Raw genomic sequence first — 18,907 nt, 5'->3', positions numbered from 1 at the left:
TCAAATGGAAATATAGCTGGCACAGAGGTTCGGAAAGTTGAATGTGTACAAATCCAAAGGAAGGAATTAAAAAAAACACCACCAAATTAACTATGGATTGGCAGTGGTGTTTATATGCCCTGGCAATATTTTCAACACTTCAGGTCTAAAGTGGTTTAAACTTTGTTTTAATGAACACCTTAAACCACCATATGGTCTCTTCGAGAAAGAGGAAAAAACCCAAAGCCTCTTTTCAAAAAGTACGTGGAACGATCTAGAAGTGATCAAAGCGTGGTAACCATGGCCGCAGAAATGAATACTATTTTGATTTGAAGGGTCAGACTTTGTTGCTTCAGATTGTCTGGAATTCTTTAAACCTAGACCATTTAAGCAGAGTTGGGAAAATGGTCCTTAAATTCAAATGTAATAAAGATCAATACAAAAAATTTACAAGTATAAAAATACTGCAGGACATATTTTTGTTGCTTACTACACTAAGCAATCACAAAGTTTCTAAACAAGATATTGCAGAAGCCTAGAGCAGATCAGAAGGTAAAGCATATCAAAAACCGGTCAATTATTAAAAAGCCTAAGGTCTTACACTTTCTTTCTGAATAAATTGTTCCTTTCAGCCAAACACAGGATGTATGACAGGAAATGGTTATGGTTTTTGCCCACTGAAACTGACAGGACAGCAGAAATTGTTCACTTCCTCTTCTCACTCACTTTGGAGGTGAGGCAGGTTAGCTCATGCACTGGGATTCCTCAGTGATCCTTTTTTCTCACAACCTGATGGACACCACAACAGTATCCTTCTCTAGTACAACTGTAAAGCAATTGAAAGAGCACCAAGCATTAAGATATGAGTTTGCAGTGGTAGAACCTTTGCAGTGGTACTTAACCTTTAATTCATAAATTAGTTATAAGACCTCAATTTTACCATTGTTTTTTAAAGTATCTGTCCTTTCCTTAAAGGGTAGTGTAAATTGTACATGGTTGCCAATCAATTTATCCATGGATAATAGGATATGTGTCTGTATTAGCTGCTACAATGCATGGAGAAATTTTTTTTTCTGTAAAATGATGACTATTCCAAATATTTACTTCTCTCATAATAGCCATGCAAGTAGTCATGTCCCTTTTGTAAGTGAGAAACTGAGGCATAGCTAACCCAATTTCACCGACGAGGAGCCTGAATCTGGAATGTCCAAAGATTATGATGTGAATTAGGGGAAAACTGGAATTAGAATTACTTCCTGTTTTTCTAGTCCTTAGCCCCCAAACTACTTCTAAGCATTAAAAAAGGAGAGGAAAAGTCATATCTACCATCTTAGGTGCACGTCAAATGGAATTAGGTAGTCTCAGGAAATAAGATTTAGAAATCAATCAATGGTATTTATTGAACACTTCCCTTGTGCATACTAAGCACTTGGGAGAGTACAATTGGTAGACACAATCTCTGCTCTCACACAGTTCAAACTCCTTACCATTGGTTTTAAAGCACTCAATCAGCTCATTCCCTCCTGCATTACTTCCCTGATTTCCTGCTACAATCCAGCCCGCACACTTTGATCCTCTAATGCCAATTTACTCAATGTACCTCAATCTCATTTATCTCACCACCAACACCTTGCCCATGTTCTCCCTCTGACGTGGAACTCCCTCCCACTTCACATAAAACAGATGATCATATCTTCTCCAGGAGATGTTAAACCCTCTTTTCCCCGACTCCCTCTCCCTTCTGCATCACCTATGCACTTGGACCTGAACCCTTTAAGCACTTGATATTCACCCCATCCTCATCCCCAAAGCACTTATGTACATATCCATAATTTATTTATATTAACGTCTGTCGTCCCCTCTAGGCAGTAAGCTCCTTGTAATCAGGGAACGTATCTACCAACTCTCTTGTACCACCCTTTCCTAAGTGCTTAGTACAGTACTCTGCACACAGTAAGCACTCAATAAACACCATTGATTGATTTATTTGTAGTCTAATGGGGGAGACAGACATCAAAATAAATTACAGCTAGGGGAAGCAACCAAGTATAAAGATATGCACATAAATGCTGTGTGGGTAGTACTTGTACTGTGAGGGTGGGACTAATTGCATGGGAGAGGCAGTAGGGAAGAAAAATAGGGTGTGGGGGATGAAATCTTAGTCCAGGAAGGTTGTCTGGAGGCGGTATGATTTCAGTAGATTTTGAAGATGGGGAAAGTGCTGGTCTGTTGGATATGAAGGAGAGAGGAGTTCCAAGCAGTTGGGAAGGTGCGAGCAAAGGGTTGAGGGTGGGTGAGGCAAGAGAGAAGAATGATGAACAGATCGGTATTAGAGGAGAAGAATGTGCAGGCTGGGTTGTAGTGGGAGAGGAGCAAGGATAAGTAGTGGAGAGAGAACTGATCTAATGCCCTGAATCCAACAGCGAGGAGTTTCTGCTTGATGCAAAGGATGGATGGGCAACCCTTGGAGGTGCTTAGGGAGTGAGCATAATTAGAGAATTACTGAGAGAGTGAAAGAAGTGGGAAGGATTTGAAGCTTCAATTCAAAATAATATAGGGGACACAAAATTGTATTCTAAGCATTTAGTACAGTGCTCTGCACACAGTAAACACTCAATAAATATGACTGACTATATGGCAAGAATCTTTTTTCAATTGTAAGGGCAAAAGGAGGGATAGACAGGTGTGCTTCACCCACTAGAATTGAGGACCCCTACTCCTATGAGGGAAGATAAGAGAAGATTCTTTGTAATCTTGCTGAAGGGATGCTTCAAGGTAAGAGAAAGAAAACCAAAATAATAAAAAAAACTGAGCATTTTAGCTAGCACATCAGTCAATCAGACAAAAAGCTGAAGGGTAACTACAGGATCACCTAATAATAAGGTGTTGTTGGGCACAGCTCAAAACACACAAAGATGATTACAGGCCAGGGTTTACATTGCTGCAGCATTGTGATTGCAAGTTTAAAAAGAAGCTAGAAAAATATGCAGTAACCCAGTAATAGTTCATTCAGACTCAACACTAAGGAATGCACTAAAGTCATTCCATCTATGAACTTTTTTAAAATTACAGTTAAAGCAATGAAACCATCATAATGGATACTAGATTTCTTTTTTTTTCCAAATTTTGAAAACACTGCAGGGCATCTCCAATCATTAGACCAGCACCTTGGATGCTATAATTACTTTTCTTAAATTTCAGTGGTGCTCTTCTTTGAACAATTGAAACATATTACACATACACTTTGCTAACTAAACTACAATTTTTCCCTGTGACAGACAGATGGCACAAAGGGAAGGGTCCTAAAAGGACAGTTACTTGTCTGATAAGAGGGAAACTATGATTATGGCAATTCCAGAGACAGCCTCATATTAGTCAAATGTTCTACTATGCAGATTAAGCATAGCACTTTCAAATTTTATAGCAATATTTCCAATACTTAGACATCATGTTTATTCACACTGTTTACTAATCTACTTTACTATTCTACAGTTTACTAATATTATTCTGGTACAAGAAAAATGGTTGATTTTTTAAAAAACATAGGGAAAAATCAAAGATATATTCTTCATAAACCTTTAAATCAAATCAATGGCTTTATTGAACATTTACTCTGTGCAGAGCACTGTACTAAGTGCTTAAGAGAGTTGGCAGACATGATCCCTGCCCTCAAGAAGTTTACAGTCTAGGGTCTACAGTCTTGAGAAGCACCGTGGCTTAGCAGAAAGAGCACAGGCTTGCGAGTCAAAGGTCATGGGTTCTAATCCCAGCTCAGCCACATGTCTGCTGTGTGACCTTGGGCAAGTCACTTAACTTCTCTGAGCCTCAGTTACCTCATCTGTAAAATGGGGATTAAGACTGTGAGCACCACGTGGGGCAACCTGATCACATTGTATCCCCCCCAGCACTTAGAACAGTGCTTTGCACAAAGCACTTAAATGCCATCATCATTATTATTATTATTATTATAATATGGGGAATGTAGTATGGTAGGAATTAAAGTGAAAATAGCCTTGCCATCTCAAATATGGTATGCTTTTCTATAACCAAGGTAATATGAAAAAGGAAAAAAATGAAAGGGAAAAGTAGGACATTGTGCTCATTTAGTTTAATTTTAAAGTAGATTTGTGTTCTCTCTCTAAAGCTTCCCGACTTGCCCCTTCCCCCAGAGTTTACATAGGGAATGTCAAAACCCACAAAGAAAGTTCTGTACATACTTTCGATTGCTTTCATTTTCATTTGTACTCAAACTTCTGTCCTCTGTTCTATCTTTTTAAAGCAGTCAAGTTATTTAGAATTTCCAACCTAAGATCCTATGCCTCCATTTGAGCCATGCAATTCTTTTTTGTACACCAAGTGGATTGTCACAAATCATATTAAGAATTAGGTTAGGAACAAGCCTCTCCTAGATATGCAATTGATTTTTTCACATCAGAGTTCTGCATGAGAAAAGATGGAACGAGAGAAATAATTAAAGAATAGATAGGTCAACAGAAACAGTTCTTCATATGACATTTTTAAACCACGCAAAAATCCATCAGATGACTACTAAAGATTCTGAGTCCAGTATTGACAACCGTAATGGATTTGCTCTTTTGGCAACTCATTAACTTCAGGTATTGGCCTTTTGGGTCTCAATCAATCAATCAATCGTATTTATTGAGCGCTTACTGTGTGCAGAGCACTGTGCTAATCAATCAATCAATTGTATTTATTGAGCGCTTACTGTGTGCAGAGCACTGTACTAAGCGCTTGGGAAGTACAAGTCGGCAACACATAGAGACAGTCCCTACCCAACAGCGGGCTCACAGTCTAGAAGGGGGAGACAGAGAACAAAACCAAACATACTAACAAAATAAAATAAATAGAATAGATAGGTACAAGTAAAATAAATAGAGAAATAAATATGTACAAACATATACATATATACAGGTGCTGTGGGGAAGGGAAGGAGGTAAGATGCGGGGGATGGAGAGAGGGACGAGGCAGAGAGGAAGGAAGGGGCTCAGTCTGGGAGGGCCTCCTGGAGGAGATGAGCTCTCAGTGGGGCCTTGAAGGGAGGAAGAGAGCTAGCTTGGCGGATGGGCAGAGGGAGGGCATTTCAGGACCGGGGGAGGACGTGGGCCGGGGGTCGATGGCGGGACAGGTGAGAACGAGGCACGGTGAGGAGATTTGCGGCAGAGGAGCGGAGGGTGCGGGCTGGGCTGTAGAAGGAGAGAAGGGAGGTGAGGTAGGAGGGGGCGAGGTGATGGAGAGCCTTGAAGCCGAGGGTGAGGAGTTTCTGCCTGATGCGCAGATTGGTAGCCACTGGAGATTTTTGAGGAGGGGAGTAACATGCCCAGAGCGTTTCTGGACAAAGACAATCCGGGCAGCAGCGTGAAGTATGGATTGAAGTGGGGAGAGACACAAGGATGGGAGATCAGAAAGGAGGCTGATGCAGTAGTCCAGACGGGATAGGATGAGAGCTTGAACGAGCAGGGTAGCTGTTTGGATGGAGAGGAAAGGGCGGATCTTGGCAATGTTGCGGAGCTGAGACCGGCAGGTTTTGGTGATGGCTTGGTTGTGAGGGGTGAATGAGAGAGCGGAGTCGAGGATGACACCAAGGTTGCGGGCATGTGAGACGGGAAGGATGGTAGTGCCGTCAACAGAGATGGGAAAGTCAGGGAGAGGGCAGGGTTTGGGAGGGAAGACAAGGAGTTCAGTCTTGGACATGTTGAGTTATAGGTGGAGGGCAGACATCCAGATGGAGATGTCCTGAAGGCAGGAGGAGATGTGAGCCCGGAGAGAGGGGGAGAGAGCAGGGGCAGAGATGTAAATCTGGGTGTCATCAGCGTAGAGATTATAGTTGAAGCCGTGGGAGCGAATGAGGTCACCAAGGGAGTGAGTGTAGATCAAGAACAGAAGGGGACCAAGCACTGAACCTTGGGGAACCCCCACAGTAAGGGGATTGGAGGGGGTCTCAGATTACTCAGATTTTCTGGTTGGTTACAATAGACTTTCAAGGCTTCAAGATATGTTAGCCTGTTTTGATTCGCTAGCATAGAATTCTTGCCATTGATTCCCAGAAAAATATTGTAACCAAGTCTTCTCCAGCTCCAACTGAACTTTATAAAACATGCTAAATCACTTATTTTCCCCCTCTGCCTCCATTTTCAGCCTCCTAGCTTGGATTTATGGTTGGATTATGGTTGTACATATTTATTACTCTATTTATTTATTTATTTATTTATTTTACTTGTACATTTCTATCCTACTTATTTTATTTTGTTGGTATGTTTGGTTCTGTTCTCTGTCTCCCCCTTTTAGACTGTGAGCCCACTGTTGGGTAGGGACTGTCTCTATGTGATGCCAATTTGTACTTCCCAAGCGCTTAGTACAGTGCTCTGCACATAGTAAGCGCTCAATAAATACGATTGATTGATTGATTGATTGATTTGACATTGCTGGCAACAGCATCAAGAATAGCCTAATCCTCTCAACAGATTAGAAGGATTCTGGTATAAATAGAAGGCTGCTGATGTCTTCAGCAGTTTTATTTCACTTTTCTCCTATTCTTTCCCCTTAGAACAACTGCTGTTTTACTGAAGCATCTTATTGTGGATGAGCTCACATTACTATTCTCCCAAATTATCTGTACAATACGTAACTTGTTCCAGCCGGATTGCAGCTAACCCAGGTGCCTTGGGCAGAATGATAAGTCCATGAAACATGGGGCACAGTTGGGAAATGTGGATCATTTATGAAAATGGCTCTCTACAGGGATGAGTTTATACAGACATGTAGATTTTTCATGCCTATGACAAGAGCAAGCTGTGTAGTGCCCTTGGTTCAAAAGGTTATTCAGCTAGATAATGAGAAATACATTGGTATAAAAGTTACTTTCCTTGGCTCTGCACATGTCTCGCTAGTAATTATCTTCAGCAGTGGCAGGATTTAATTATTATTCAGCAGGTCTAGCAGACTCTTATATATGATTACTCTGATTTTTCTCGATCCTGGAAGGTTGATTATGCTATTTATTAAGCACTTACTATGTTCTGAGCACTCTAAGTGCTGGGGAAATGCAAACAGCTCAGATACAGTCCGCATCTCACAATATGAAGATCAATCTCTTGTTACATTCAATTAATTTTGATAGCTGTTTAAAATACTTCTATGCTTGTCTCCCCCATTAGAGTGTTAGCTCCCTGTGATCAAGGAATGTGTTACTTGCTTGGTTTTACTTCCCAAATCTTAGTTCGGTACATTGCATCCAGTGGGTACTCAGTAATAATAATAATGGTATTAGTTAAGTGCTTAACAGCAGGCAAGTGGCAGAGCTGGGATTAGAACCCAGGTCCCCTGACTTTCAGGCCCGTTCTCTGTCCACTAGAACATGCTGTTTTGTATCTGCTATAGAGTCATTTTCTCTTTTTCAGTGCTTAGTAGACATGGAGAGCAACCATTCAGCATTCTCCCCTTGAAAACTTTTCATATAGCCAGACACTTATTTTCACCCTAGTTTTCTCCTAGCTTGGCTAAAGCAACCCAAATTCCTTTAATCTTTTCACATAGGACCTATTTTTTAATAGTATTTGTTTAGTGTTTTCTTATGTGTCAAGCACTGTTCTAAGCACACGGGTAGATACAAATAAAACAGATTGGACAAGGTCCCTGTCCCACATGGGGCTCATAGAACTAGGTAGGAGGGAGAACAGGGATTGAATCCTCATTTTGCAATTGAGGAATCTGAGGCACAGAGAAGTTAAATGTTTTGCCTAAGACCACACAGCAGATAAGTGGCAGAGCCAGAATTAGAACGCAGCTCCTCTGACTTTCAGGCCCATGCTCTTTCCACTATTCATTCATTCAATCATATTTATTGAGCACCTACTGTATGCACAGCACTGTATTAGGTGCTTGGAAAGTACAATTCAGCAACACAGTCCCTACCTAACAACGGGTTCACAGTCTAGAAGGGGGAGACAGACAACAAAACAAGTAGACAGGAGTCAATACCATCAGAATAGGTAAATAGAATTATAGATATATACACATCATTAGTAAAATAGAGTAATAAATATGCACAAATATACACAAGTGCTGTGGGGAGGGGAAGGGGGTAGGGCAGAGGGAGGGAGTGGGGGTGATGGGAAGGGGAGGAGGAGCAGAGGAAAAGCCGGGGGGCTCAGTCTGGGAAGGCCTCCTGGAGGAGGTGTGAGCTTTCAGTAGGGCTTTGAAGAGGGGAAGAGAGCTAGTTTGGCAGATGAGTGGGGGGAGGGCATTCCAGGCCAGAGGGAGGGCATTCCAGGCCAGAGGTAGGATGTGGGCCAGGGGTTGACGGCGGGACAGGCGACAATGAGGCACAGTGAGGAGGTTAGTGGCAGAGGAGCGGAGTGTGTGTGCTGGGCTGTAGAAGGAAAGAAGGGAAGTGAGGTAGGAGGGGGCAAGGTGATGGAGAGCTTTGAAGCCAATAGTGAGGAGTTTTTGCTTGATTGGAAGGTTGATAGGCAACCACTGGATATTTTTGAGGAGGGGAGTGACATGCCCAGAGCGTTTCTGTAGAAAGATAATCTGGGCAGCAGCGGACTGAAGCGGGGAGAGACAGGAGGATGGGAGATCAGAAAGGAGGCTACTCTGCATCCCTATTCTCCAACGCTTTATTTTGTTTTTGTCTATACCTTGCCGAACTCTCCACATGGCTTCTAATGTGTAGTGTTCAAAATTCTCACGTTATGGTACTGAAGTGTATCAAAAGGACCGTGATGATGTTTTACCAGCTCCTCAATTCCTCCTAAGATACCCTTTTAACTACACCCTGCTCTCAACTCTCTTGCCTCCATCCCCTCACTCATGCTATTCCCCTGGAATTTAACTCCCTCTCTCCAAATTTGACAGAGTACCTTTCCCCCCATGTTGAGAGCCTTTGGAATAACCCACTTCCTCCAACAGCCTTCCCCAATTAATTCCCAACACTCCAAGTCATATAATAACAATAATGGTATTTGTTAAGTGCTTATTATGTGCCAGACACTGTACTAAGTGCTGGGGTGGATACAAGCAAATCAGGGGCACAGTCCCTGTCCCACATGGGGCTCACAGTTTCGATCCCCATTTTACAGATGAGGTAACTGAGGCACAGAGAAATGAAGTGACTTGCCCAAGGTCACACAGCAGACAAGTGGCAGAGCAGGGATTATAACCCATGTCCTCTGACTCCCAAGCCCGTGCTCTTGCCACTAGGCCATGCTGCATCACTCTGCCTAACTCACAGGGCCTGGCACTCCAGAACTGCTGTGGCAACAGACAGCCCACATGGCTGCTCAGATGCTGCCCTGCTTTCAGGCTAAATTCTGTGGACAGGACTGTGGCCACTGTGGAAGCAACCCAACTCCCATGCTGCAGCCATGAACCTTGGCTGAAGAGTGGCACAGTGCATGTGCAGCACCATTGCTTCATTCATTCATTTAATCACATTTATTGAGTGCTTACTATGTGCAGAGCACTGTACTAAACACTTGGAAAGTACAATTCAGCAACAGATAAGAGACAATCCCTACCCAACAATGGGCTCACAGTCTAGAAGGGGGAGACAGACAACAAAACAAAACATGTAGACAGGAGTCAATACCATCAAAATAAATAGAATTATAGATATATACATCATTAATAAAATAGAGTAATAAATATGTACAAATATACACAAGTGCTTGTGGGGAGGGGAAGGGAGTAGAGCAGAGGGAGGGAGTAGGGGCTATGGATAGAGGAGGAGGAGCAGAGGAAAAGTGGGGCTCAGTCTGGGAAGGCCTCTTGGAGGAAGTGAGCTCTCAGTAGGGCTTTGAAGAGGGGAAGAGAGCTAGTTTGGCAGATGTGTGAAGGGAGGGCATACCAGGCCAGAGGTAGGATGTGGGCCAGGGGTGATGGCGGGACAGGCGACAATGAGGCACAGTGAAGAGGTTAGTGGCAGAGGAGTGGAATGTGTGGGCTGGGCTGTAGAAGGAAAGAAGGGAGGTGAGGTAGGAGGGGGAAAGGTGATGGAGAGCTTTGAAGCCAATAGTGAGGACTTTTTGCTTAATTGGAAGGTTGATAGGCAACCACTGGAGATTTTTGAGGAAGGGAGTGACATGCCCAGAGCGTTTCTATAGAAAGATAATTTGGGCAGCAGAGTGAAGTGTAGACTGAAACAGGGACAGACAGGAGGATGGGAGATCAGAAAGGAGGCTGATGCAGTAATCCAGTCGGGATAGGATGAGAGATTGTACCAGCAAGGTAGCAGTTTGGATGGAGAGGAAAGGGCAGATCTTGGCTATGTTGTGAAGGTGAGACCGGCGGGTTTTGGTGACGGATGGTGTGTGGGGTGAATGAGAGAGCGGAGTCAAGGAAGACCCCAAGGTTGCAGGCTTATGAGATGGATTCTGACCTTCATTCCACCCCCACTGGATCTCCCAGGCAGCCTAAATGGGTCAGATGGGGCTGGGCTCCCATGGAGCTCCTCATGGAGCTTCAGGGCAGAAGCAGCATGGCCTGGTGGATAGAGGACAGGCCTGAGAGACAGAAGGACCTGGGTTCTAATCCCAGCTCCTCCACTTAATAATTGTAATATTTGTTAAGTGCTTACCTCCACTGTTCTAAACCCAAGGTACTCGGGTTAGACCTATATCAGGGACTATTCCCTGTTCCATTTGAGGCTCACGGTCTTAATCCCCATTTTATAGATGAGGTAATTGAGGCACAGAGAAGTTTAGTGACTTGCCCAAGGTCACACACAGTAGTCATGTGGCAGAGCCGGGATTAGAACCAATATCCTCTGACTGGGCAGCAGCGGTATGGGAGAGAGTCAAGGGCGGAGACTCAAGTTTGCTGCACGGAAGGAGGCAATGGTAAACCACTTCCACATTTTTATGAAGAAAACTCTATGGATACACTACCAGAACAGCTGCAGATGGAGAGCGGGGCATTCTGGGGAACATGTGTCGCTACAGGTTGGAAAAGATTCGATGGCATAAAACAAGACAGTAGATCAGCTCTGGACACAGTTTACATGGCCTCTACCTTTTGGAAGTGGTCAATTGAAATTAGTGGACCGTAAGGCCTGAATCAGACCATATCCCACCTGAATCCCTAGTCTGAGAAGCATTGTGGCCTTCCTGGAAAGAGCGCAGACCTGGATGTCAAAAGACCTGGGTTCTAATTCTGGCTCCATCACTTGCCTGCTCTGTGACCTTGGGTAAAATCACAAACTTCTCTGAGCCTCATTTTCCTGTGAAATGGGGATTAAATACCTGTTCTCCCTCCCTCCTAAACTGTGAGCCCCTTTTGGGCCAGGGACTGTGTCTTATCTGATTATCTTGTATCTACTCCAGTGTTTAGTACAATGCCTGGCATGTAAATATCACTATTATTGTTGAATTGCTCTGCCTCCTCCAGGAGGACTTAGATGGCAGTGTATTTGCATTTCCCTGGATGAATGTTTGCCAAATATTTTTTTGTTCTTTGAAGGCACAGAAAATGCAGAGTAAGCCAGGACCAGGTGACACTCTTGAGGACAGAGACTTTTAACATCTGCCTCTAATGTATGCTTCCAAATGCCTAGTATTAGTGCCCTGCACACAGTACTGCTGATGAAAGAAAGGCCTGAAACATGCCAGTGGACACCAAAGAGAGCTTTCAAATTATTTATAGCATGTGCAAACCCATTTAATATTTTTTAGCCAATTTCTTCTGATTAAGTTGCACCTGGAAACAGAGTATCATCAATACATAGATATAAAACAAGACGTCATAGGCACGCAAGAGGAAGGGTTTAAGAGTTAACATATCACAATTAAGTTACCAAGTATGAGGTACGTGCACTTTCCATTTAGATAAGATGGTTCCCTAGCTTCCACTCCCCCCCATCACCCACCCGACCCCAACACCCTTTTAATCACTTCCAAATTGAATAAAACTGTAAATATTAAATGATGCTCTTTTGGCCCTAATTTACTAATTGTTAACAGAGTCTTTACAGAATAGGATAAATAGGAAATGGGAAGCATCGTTCAAGAATAAATTTTAAATTGTTTTTAAACATCCCCATCACACCCCGCAAAAAAAGCCCAAACAGCCTGTCAAACCATGATCCAGGAGATAAAAAGGGATGATTATGATCTTGTATCAAGGTTTAGGCATAACTCTGATTTAAATGCAGGATCGTTTCCACCTACAAGTTAGCAAAAATAGAAACCCTGAGTGAAATCCATGGAGCTCTGTAGAAAAAAAATTCTGGCAAGAAACCGTTGAAACATTGATTGATAGAATATCACTTGAAATAAAGTTGCTGCATTTTTTGTCTGCAAGATTGGACCTGGTGGATTAAATAGGTTATGTGTTTGGCATTGGGGCGTTCCAATCCACACACGAAGCCCCTCCGTCAAACATCCTATTGCAGAATTCGCAGAATTCTTTCAAAAAGCTAGCCAGAAAAAGCCAACCTAACTCTGCATTGCTTATTCAGCCTGCCTGATGGAAAGAACGCTGAGTGGGAATCAAGTTTAACCTTGTTAGATTTAGAGAGGCTTGAATCACACTGACAGCGATACAAAACAGTTTCCTTCACACCGTCCAAGAATCCGTTTTCATTCCCTTTTCCAGCCCCCCCTCGTGGAGTGCATTTTTTAAACGCACCGACCGGCAGCATCACATCCCTTAAGCAGGCCCCCAGTGAATTGATTCTTGATGTGAAGGAGAGGTTTGGGTGCTTTGTCGTTTTTTGTTTTGTTTTGTTTTGTTTTGTTTACGAGAGCTAGGGGACTCGCAGCTTTCCGTATCAGGACCAGAGAGAGCTGAAAGGAGAGAGCTGAAAGGAGAGCGCTGTCAGGCTGCGGACCTAATTTGAAAGCAAACGGTCCAGCTCTTTGCTCTGCTAGCCACCAGGCTCCCCTGGTCGGGACTCATACAGGTGCAAAGTGCCACGTTAGGCTCTGTCGCCAACTCGAAAGCCCCCAAAGAGGGTCCAATTTACCTGGTAAACTTCTCTCAGCCCACAGCGCGTCCTCAGGACCTGCTGGCAGGTCCTCCGCCTCTCGGCGTACCACCTTCTCACCGCGGCCACTGTCATGTTCCACACGAAACGGCTCCCACTGAAAAGCAGGTCTTCCAGTCCACACATGAAGACGGAAGGCATCGTTCGTTCTCCCAGAAACCTGGAGGAGCGGCTAAGCTCCTCGGGAGCAGGTCGCCTTCTTTTTGCAATTGCCGCTATATCGGCTGGCTTTCTATACAGGGCCGAGAGGGGATAGGGTCATCCTTTAAACTAACTCCCCCCACCCCACCCCCTGCAGCGGGTTTCCCGGGCAGCCTCCAAAGGCATGCCCTAAGGTCTTGGTTCCAGTCCAGCCAAACGGCTGCAATAGCTCAGCTCCACCAGAAGCTCTGGCAGCAGCCTCGTCCTCCTTAGCGGTTTAAGAGCAATCCCTGTTGAGCTCCCCCGAGCTAGCGCTGGAGATTCGAATGACGCTCATTTCGGTCCCTTTCTGTGAGCTTCGGCCACAGCTCTGGCTCGCCCCGTCCGCTAGAAAACCACGCTCGAAGCGACTCCCTAGGCCATCCCCGCTCCAGCGCTTCCCACGAGTAGCCACAACGGTTTAACGGCTCGTTAACGCTCTTAAAGGGAACCGTCTTCTACAACGCGTTCGCAGGTTTGTTCGAAGTTCCCTTAAACGGCTCCAGGAGCAGCCCGAGGAAAAATCCCCATGGACGCATTTCAAAGGCTACACCCTGAAGCGACCGTCGAGACCCTATCTGGTCAAGGCAACCCTATCGGGTTGTCTCATAAGGGCCATGTCTTCTCTATTCGCCTATTTCGAGAAAATGAATGCATGTTGCTATTTCATTTTCGAGGCCCATGTTTATCACTCTGAACGCCATCCTTCTTTCTGATGCAGCACTCCGTTCGAAAAACAAAGAGCGGCATGCAAGGGTAGTTTTCCCAAACAGGCCACAGTAAAGTCACTCTCTGCAATAATAGCCCTCAAGGGAATTGCTGATTTGCTCCAATAAACGGGTAAATTTAGATTGCGATTCTTCCCTTTGTAGATTTACGCAGCTAATGCCTCATACCTACACCTTCATTTCTAGGCTACTCCCCATTAATGTCTAAAAGCAACTTGTTCCGCCATAAAAAAACAAAGACAAAAACGCCCCCCACAAAAAAGTCACAGGATAATGACTGTCTCAATCCTTTTCTAGGCTCAGATGTGCTTTGAAAACCTTTTTTCTCACTGTATCTGCTACATATTTGGAGTCGTGTAACAAATCTGACACTGTTTTCTAAGTCCAGGAGCCCCGGATATTTCTAATATAAAGTTTTTATTGTAACCAAAGGAAGTGAAAAAAGTACAAGTAAACTCTAACATTGAATAATTTAACTGCTGGGTGCAGAGTTACTCGGATCGAAAAATGCCAGCCAAAAGGGGAAAAATTTCAGAATGGGTTTTCTTTGACGGGGGAGGGTGGTAGTTTACTGGTGTTCCCAGAAACCGCTATAGTGTTGAGCGGAGATCAGAGAGATCCGCAAGAGGTTAATTATCCCACCTCGTGATACTACTAGGGCACATCTTTTCTGGTCTTTATCTGGGGAGAAATCATTGGTAGGGTAAAGTAATTGAAATGAAAATCCCAATTTCATTAATTTATACATATCCCATAAAGAAGTGTTTGTTTATAAGATCATTTTTAGGAAAAAAAGCCACTTGGATATCTATTTGCATTAATATTGTTTAAAGATGCTGTGGGTTTTAAACAACCTTTTTTTTTTATCACCATCCTCAATGGTATTTGCTGAGTGCTTCCTATGAGCAAAGCACTGTACTAAGCATTTGGGAGAGTACAATAGAACAGAGCTGGAAGACACATTCCCTGCTCACAATGAGCTCACAGTTCTTTTGATCTAGACTGTTTTATAGCTCACATAAGTAAAATTCTTAGTCCTCTGAAGCTCATTTTTGTTCCCTCCAGAGTCGTTTTTTCTGAAGCCATTTAGTAAATTGAGGAAAGAAAGGTTCATTAAATACTATGCACAGTTCAGGCAATCATAATGTCTTCACCAAGAAAGTTCTTTTTATCCTCTAGTCCAATCTGCCTCCCTTCCAGGGCAGACAGTCCATTCATGGAAATAAGGAATTGTGAGATTTCTCACAAAATAAAACCCAACTGGGTGAGGCCTCTTTAAAGGTAGCCAAGCTCACTCATATAGACTGAAGAAATGCTGTATGTGAACTGTACACTTGCCAAATAGAAATATGAGGAAGGAACAAGTTCTCCTTTAAGAGATTCGCCAGATTCTGCACACCCATGCAAGAACCTATCAAAGTTCTAGTGAGAGGAACATTTCCAGGTGGATGCTTTAAAATCATTGTGTTTTCTCCAGTATTAGACATCCTGGGTCCTGAAAAACACTGCAATTTCCTGTGTTTCCTCCAGAGACCCAAGCAAACTCTTCTACTAACAGCATTCACACTTGGGAGTTCTTTTCTACCTCAGAGGTAAAGAAATCTTAGGTATTACTGGGGCTCCCTCAGGGTCTGGCATAATATACAAGGGAGAGGAGAATGGTAAAACTCTTCACTTAGATCATGGAGAAAACATCAATGGCAGAAATTATAAGACTGATCACAGAGACACCTGAAAGACACCTCTTGAGGCACTTAGTCCATTCCCCTGCCTCAAGGAAGGATGAGACCTAAACCAGTAATAATTAACACCTGTCTCCCTATTTAGATTGTATGCTACTTGTGGACAGGGAACGTGTCTACCAATGCTGTTGTATTCTCCCAAGCACTTAGTATAGTGCTCTGCACAAAGTTAATGTTCAATATGATTGCTAGAGCAACATTTTGCAGAGTGATCCCCATGTGGGATAGGGATTGTGTCTGATCTGATTAGCTTGTACCTACTCCAGCACTTACTATGGTGCTTTTCATTTAACAAATACCTCAATAATGACTAAAACCATTGACATGTTCTAACTGTCCAAAAAATAAAGGCAACAAAGTTCGGTGGCATTTTTACAAGAGCACCTATTGTACACCAGAAAATTAGTCGGAACAAATTCCATTGAATAATTAGGGCCTGACAATGACTGAAACAGAGGGAGCTAATGGGTAGAAGTGGTGTTTCCCATAATCTCCATTTTCTCTGACACTTCATGGAGACTACAGAAGCCACTACCCTCATGAGCATGGCACCATTAGGGTGACACCATTAACTTTGCCCCTGCAGCTTTTCTGAGCATGACAGTTGTAGCTAGCCCACCCCATCCTTTGGAGAAAGAAAAAAGATCTGAGAAAAGACCTGCAGTAAGAAAAATACTTGGAAAAGCCCGGGTTTGAGGATCTTTGTGGTGTGAACAGGTGTCCTATGATGAGGCGCTGCCTGTTCTGCTCACCGGGGTAAACTGTGGAGGGGTGTTTCACCAAGGAGGGGACAAGGACTGGAGCTCCGGAGTCATGGAGGCACCATGTGCCTCCACAGGATTGCCTGGCCACTGCCAAACCAGGATCTGCAACCCTGGCAACCAAATCATGTTGTTTCTGAGGCAGCAGTAGCCACAGTGTGACCAGCAGAATTTGCCTGATGGATCCTCATCCTGGTCTTGGGGCATTTGCTGCTGCAGTGAGCCAGAAGGGAGCGTGGAGAGCCGGCCACATTTCAAGCATTCATTTCCAGTGGATGGGGTGAGCAGGAGCTGTGGCCGAAGCTCACAGAAAAGAGATTGAAATTAGTGTAATTCAAATCTCCAGCATTAGCCCAAGGAAGGTCAAAAGGGATTTCTCTAAGTTGCTAAGAAGAACAAGGCTGCTCCAGGGCAAGAATGAGGGGAGCTGCTCGTGCCTGGTCCCAGTGCCCTTTGGAGGCAGTGGAGGAGGAGGCAATCCTCCTTTTGCACCCCCTTCCTTCCTCCCTTTCTCTTCTCCCTCTCTCCTCTTTTTCCTCAATCACTCCCCAACCTTTTTCTTCCCTTGTCCCCTGAAAGCCCCAAACCCCTCAAAATTCCATCCAAGTTCACCACCATGCATAAGTAGTGTGGCCTAGAAGAAAGGGCACAGGCCTGGAAGTCAGAAGGACCTGGGTTCTAATCCCAGCTCTGCCACTTGCCTGCTGTGTGAGCTTGGGCAAGTCACTTCACTTCTCTGTGCCTCAGTTACCTCATCTGTAAAATGGGGAATAAGACTGTGCGCCCCATGTGGGACAGAGACTGTGTCCAACCAATAAACTTGTCTCTAGCCCAGCGCTTAGTACAGTGCCTGGCACATATTAAGTGTTTAACAAGCACTATAAAAAATGAATATTTGGGATCTTTGCACCTGTTTTTAACCTGCTGTTTTAAATGGTGGCATTAGCAGGAAACAGTGCTGGGGGGAACCCTAGGGACTCATAGCTTTGTCTCCCCTTGCCATATTTAGTTCTACCATCTCTGACAATGGTGGCATCATCTGATTTTACATAGCACCAGGCCATGTGACTATGAAAAAGAGGGAAATTTCAAACAATAAAAATGTCAGCAAAATATGAGGAAGATGAGAAAAGATAGCTTTGTAAAATGGTCTTAGAGACAATGTAAAAGCTAATTTCCTTGAACAACTGAAACTTTGTAGGAAACAGAGTGTAGTGTCAACAGTTCAAATTCTCTGAGGGTACTTCAAAGCACTGTAGGGGGGTACAGCCATAATGTCAAACAATGGGGACAGAAGACAGGGAACTCAAGAAGCAACAGCAGGTGATGTAAGTGTTGGGGAAATACAAGAGATGTGTTCTTTGGTCTCTTGATACTCTGATATTTTTGTATGAATATGTGTCTGTGTCTAAGTGGGAGGGAAGGACTAGATAGAGTGGGAAGTGGGGGATTTTGAAAGGGAGGGTGAGAGAAGGAGGGGTATTTTATGTCAAATCCTGAGACTGCAGGGGTCCAGTTTCTAAAAAAAGATGCTGTAGTGAATAATCCCACACAGATAAATGAATGGATTTGTAGCACTTGGATTAACTCTAAACATAAGGAAACCTAGAATTATCTTGTTCTAACCCAAGATAGAGTCACCCATTGAGGTCAACAATGTGTTCTCTCACAGGCAAAATATGAGCTTGAACACGAGAAATAGATAAATCTTAAATCTTACATGTGTGAAGATCTAAAATATAATGACCATAACCAAATTACATTTCTACAAAAGGGAACAGTTGAAGTCTTGGGATTATAAGGTAAATTTTCACAAATTGCCTGGTACTTTTGGATGCCACAATTTAGATGTTCACTGGTGAAAACAAAGTGGAAGCAATAGTATTAACTTAAATTTACATAGAATCTTTCTTCCAAAGAAACAAACATGCTTCGCAAACATTATCTGCCTCCTCAGAACTTCCCTGTGAGGTATGGAGAATAAGACATTAGCTTTATTTATAAATGGAGAAACTGAAGCTTATGGACATTAAATGGCTAGTCTGACATCACTCACTAAGTCAGGAGTAGAGCATTTTTTAGTTCAGAATAGAAATTGCTAGATATACAATTTATTTCTAGATCAGTTGAAAGAAGCAAAGCAAGTTCTCACCTGAATTTATGAGCTACAATTAACCTAGTACTCACCCACCTCCCGTGGCAATACTCACTTCTCGCAAATCTCCCCAGTGGTGCAGACCTTCTGCCCCCTCAGAGCAGAAACACCCATGCTCCTAGCCCCCATCTGGTTTCATTTAGTTGGCTTTTCTACACCCAAGGGTTGTAAACCCTTGCCTCATCTCTTGGTACCTTTGAAGTTTAGCCCAGAACCATTAATCACTTGAAAAATCAGTGCAAATTTTGCTTAGTAATACCTTGGTTTTAATATAAAATTTTATTCCCCCAAGTGCTTGCACATTAATAATTCATAATTATAACTGTGGTACTTGTTAAGGGTTTACTCTGGGCCAGGCA

At 43.5% G+C, this 18,907-nt stretch overlaps 1 protein-coding gene across 1 annotated transcript in view; it reads right to left on the bottom strand.

Annotated features, from left to right (window-relative positions):
* The window catches only part of FRMD4B (FERM domain containing 4B), a 171,209-nt gene extending 158,086 nt beyond the window's left edge, over nucleotides 1-13,123 (bottom strand). The window contains exon 1 of the mRNA XM_038771649.1: nucleotides 12,962-13,123. Within this exon, the coding sequence (XP_038627577.1) occupies nucleotides 12,962-13,123 (162 nt within the window). The remainder of the gene's footprint in view (nucleotides 1-12,961) is intronic.
* Nucleotides 13,124-18,907: the final 5,784 nt, after the last annotated feature.

The sequence above is a fragment of the Tachyglossus aculeatus genome, chromosome X1 (genome assembly GCF_015852505.1).
Source record: "Tachyglossus aculeatus isolate mTacAcu1 chromosome X1, mTacAcu1.pri, whole genome shotgun sequence".
Lineage (NCBI taxonomy): Eukaryota > Metazoa > Chordata > Mammalia > Monotremata > Tachyglossidae > Tachyglossus > Tachyglossus aculeatus.
Note: the sequence above shows the minus strand (reverse complement) of the source record. Positions and strands in the feature narration are given on the sequence as shown.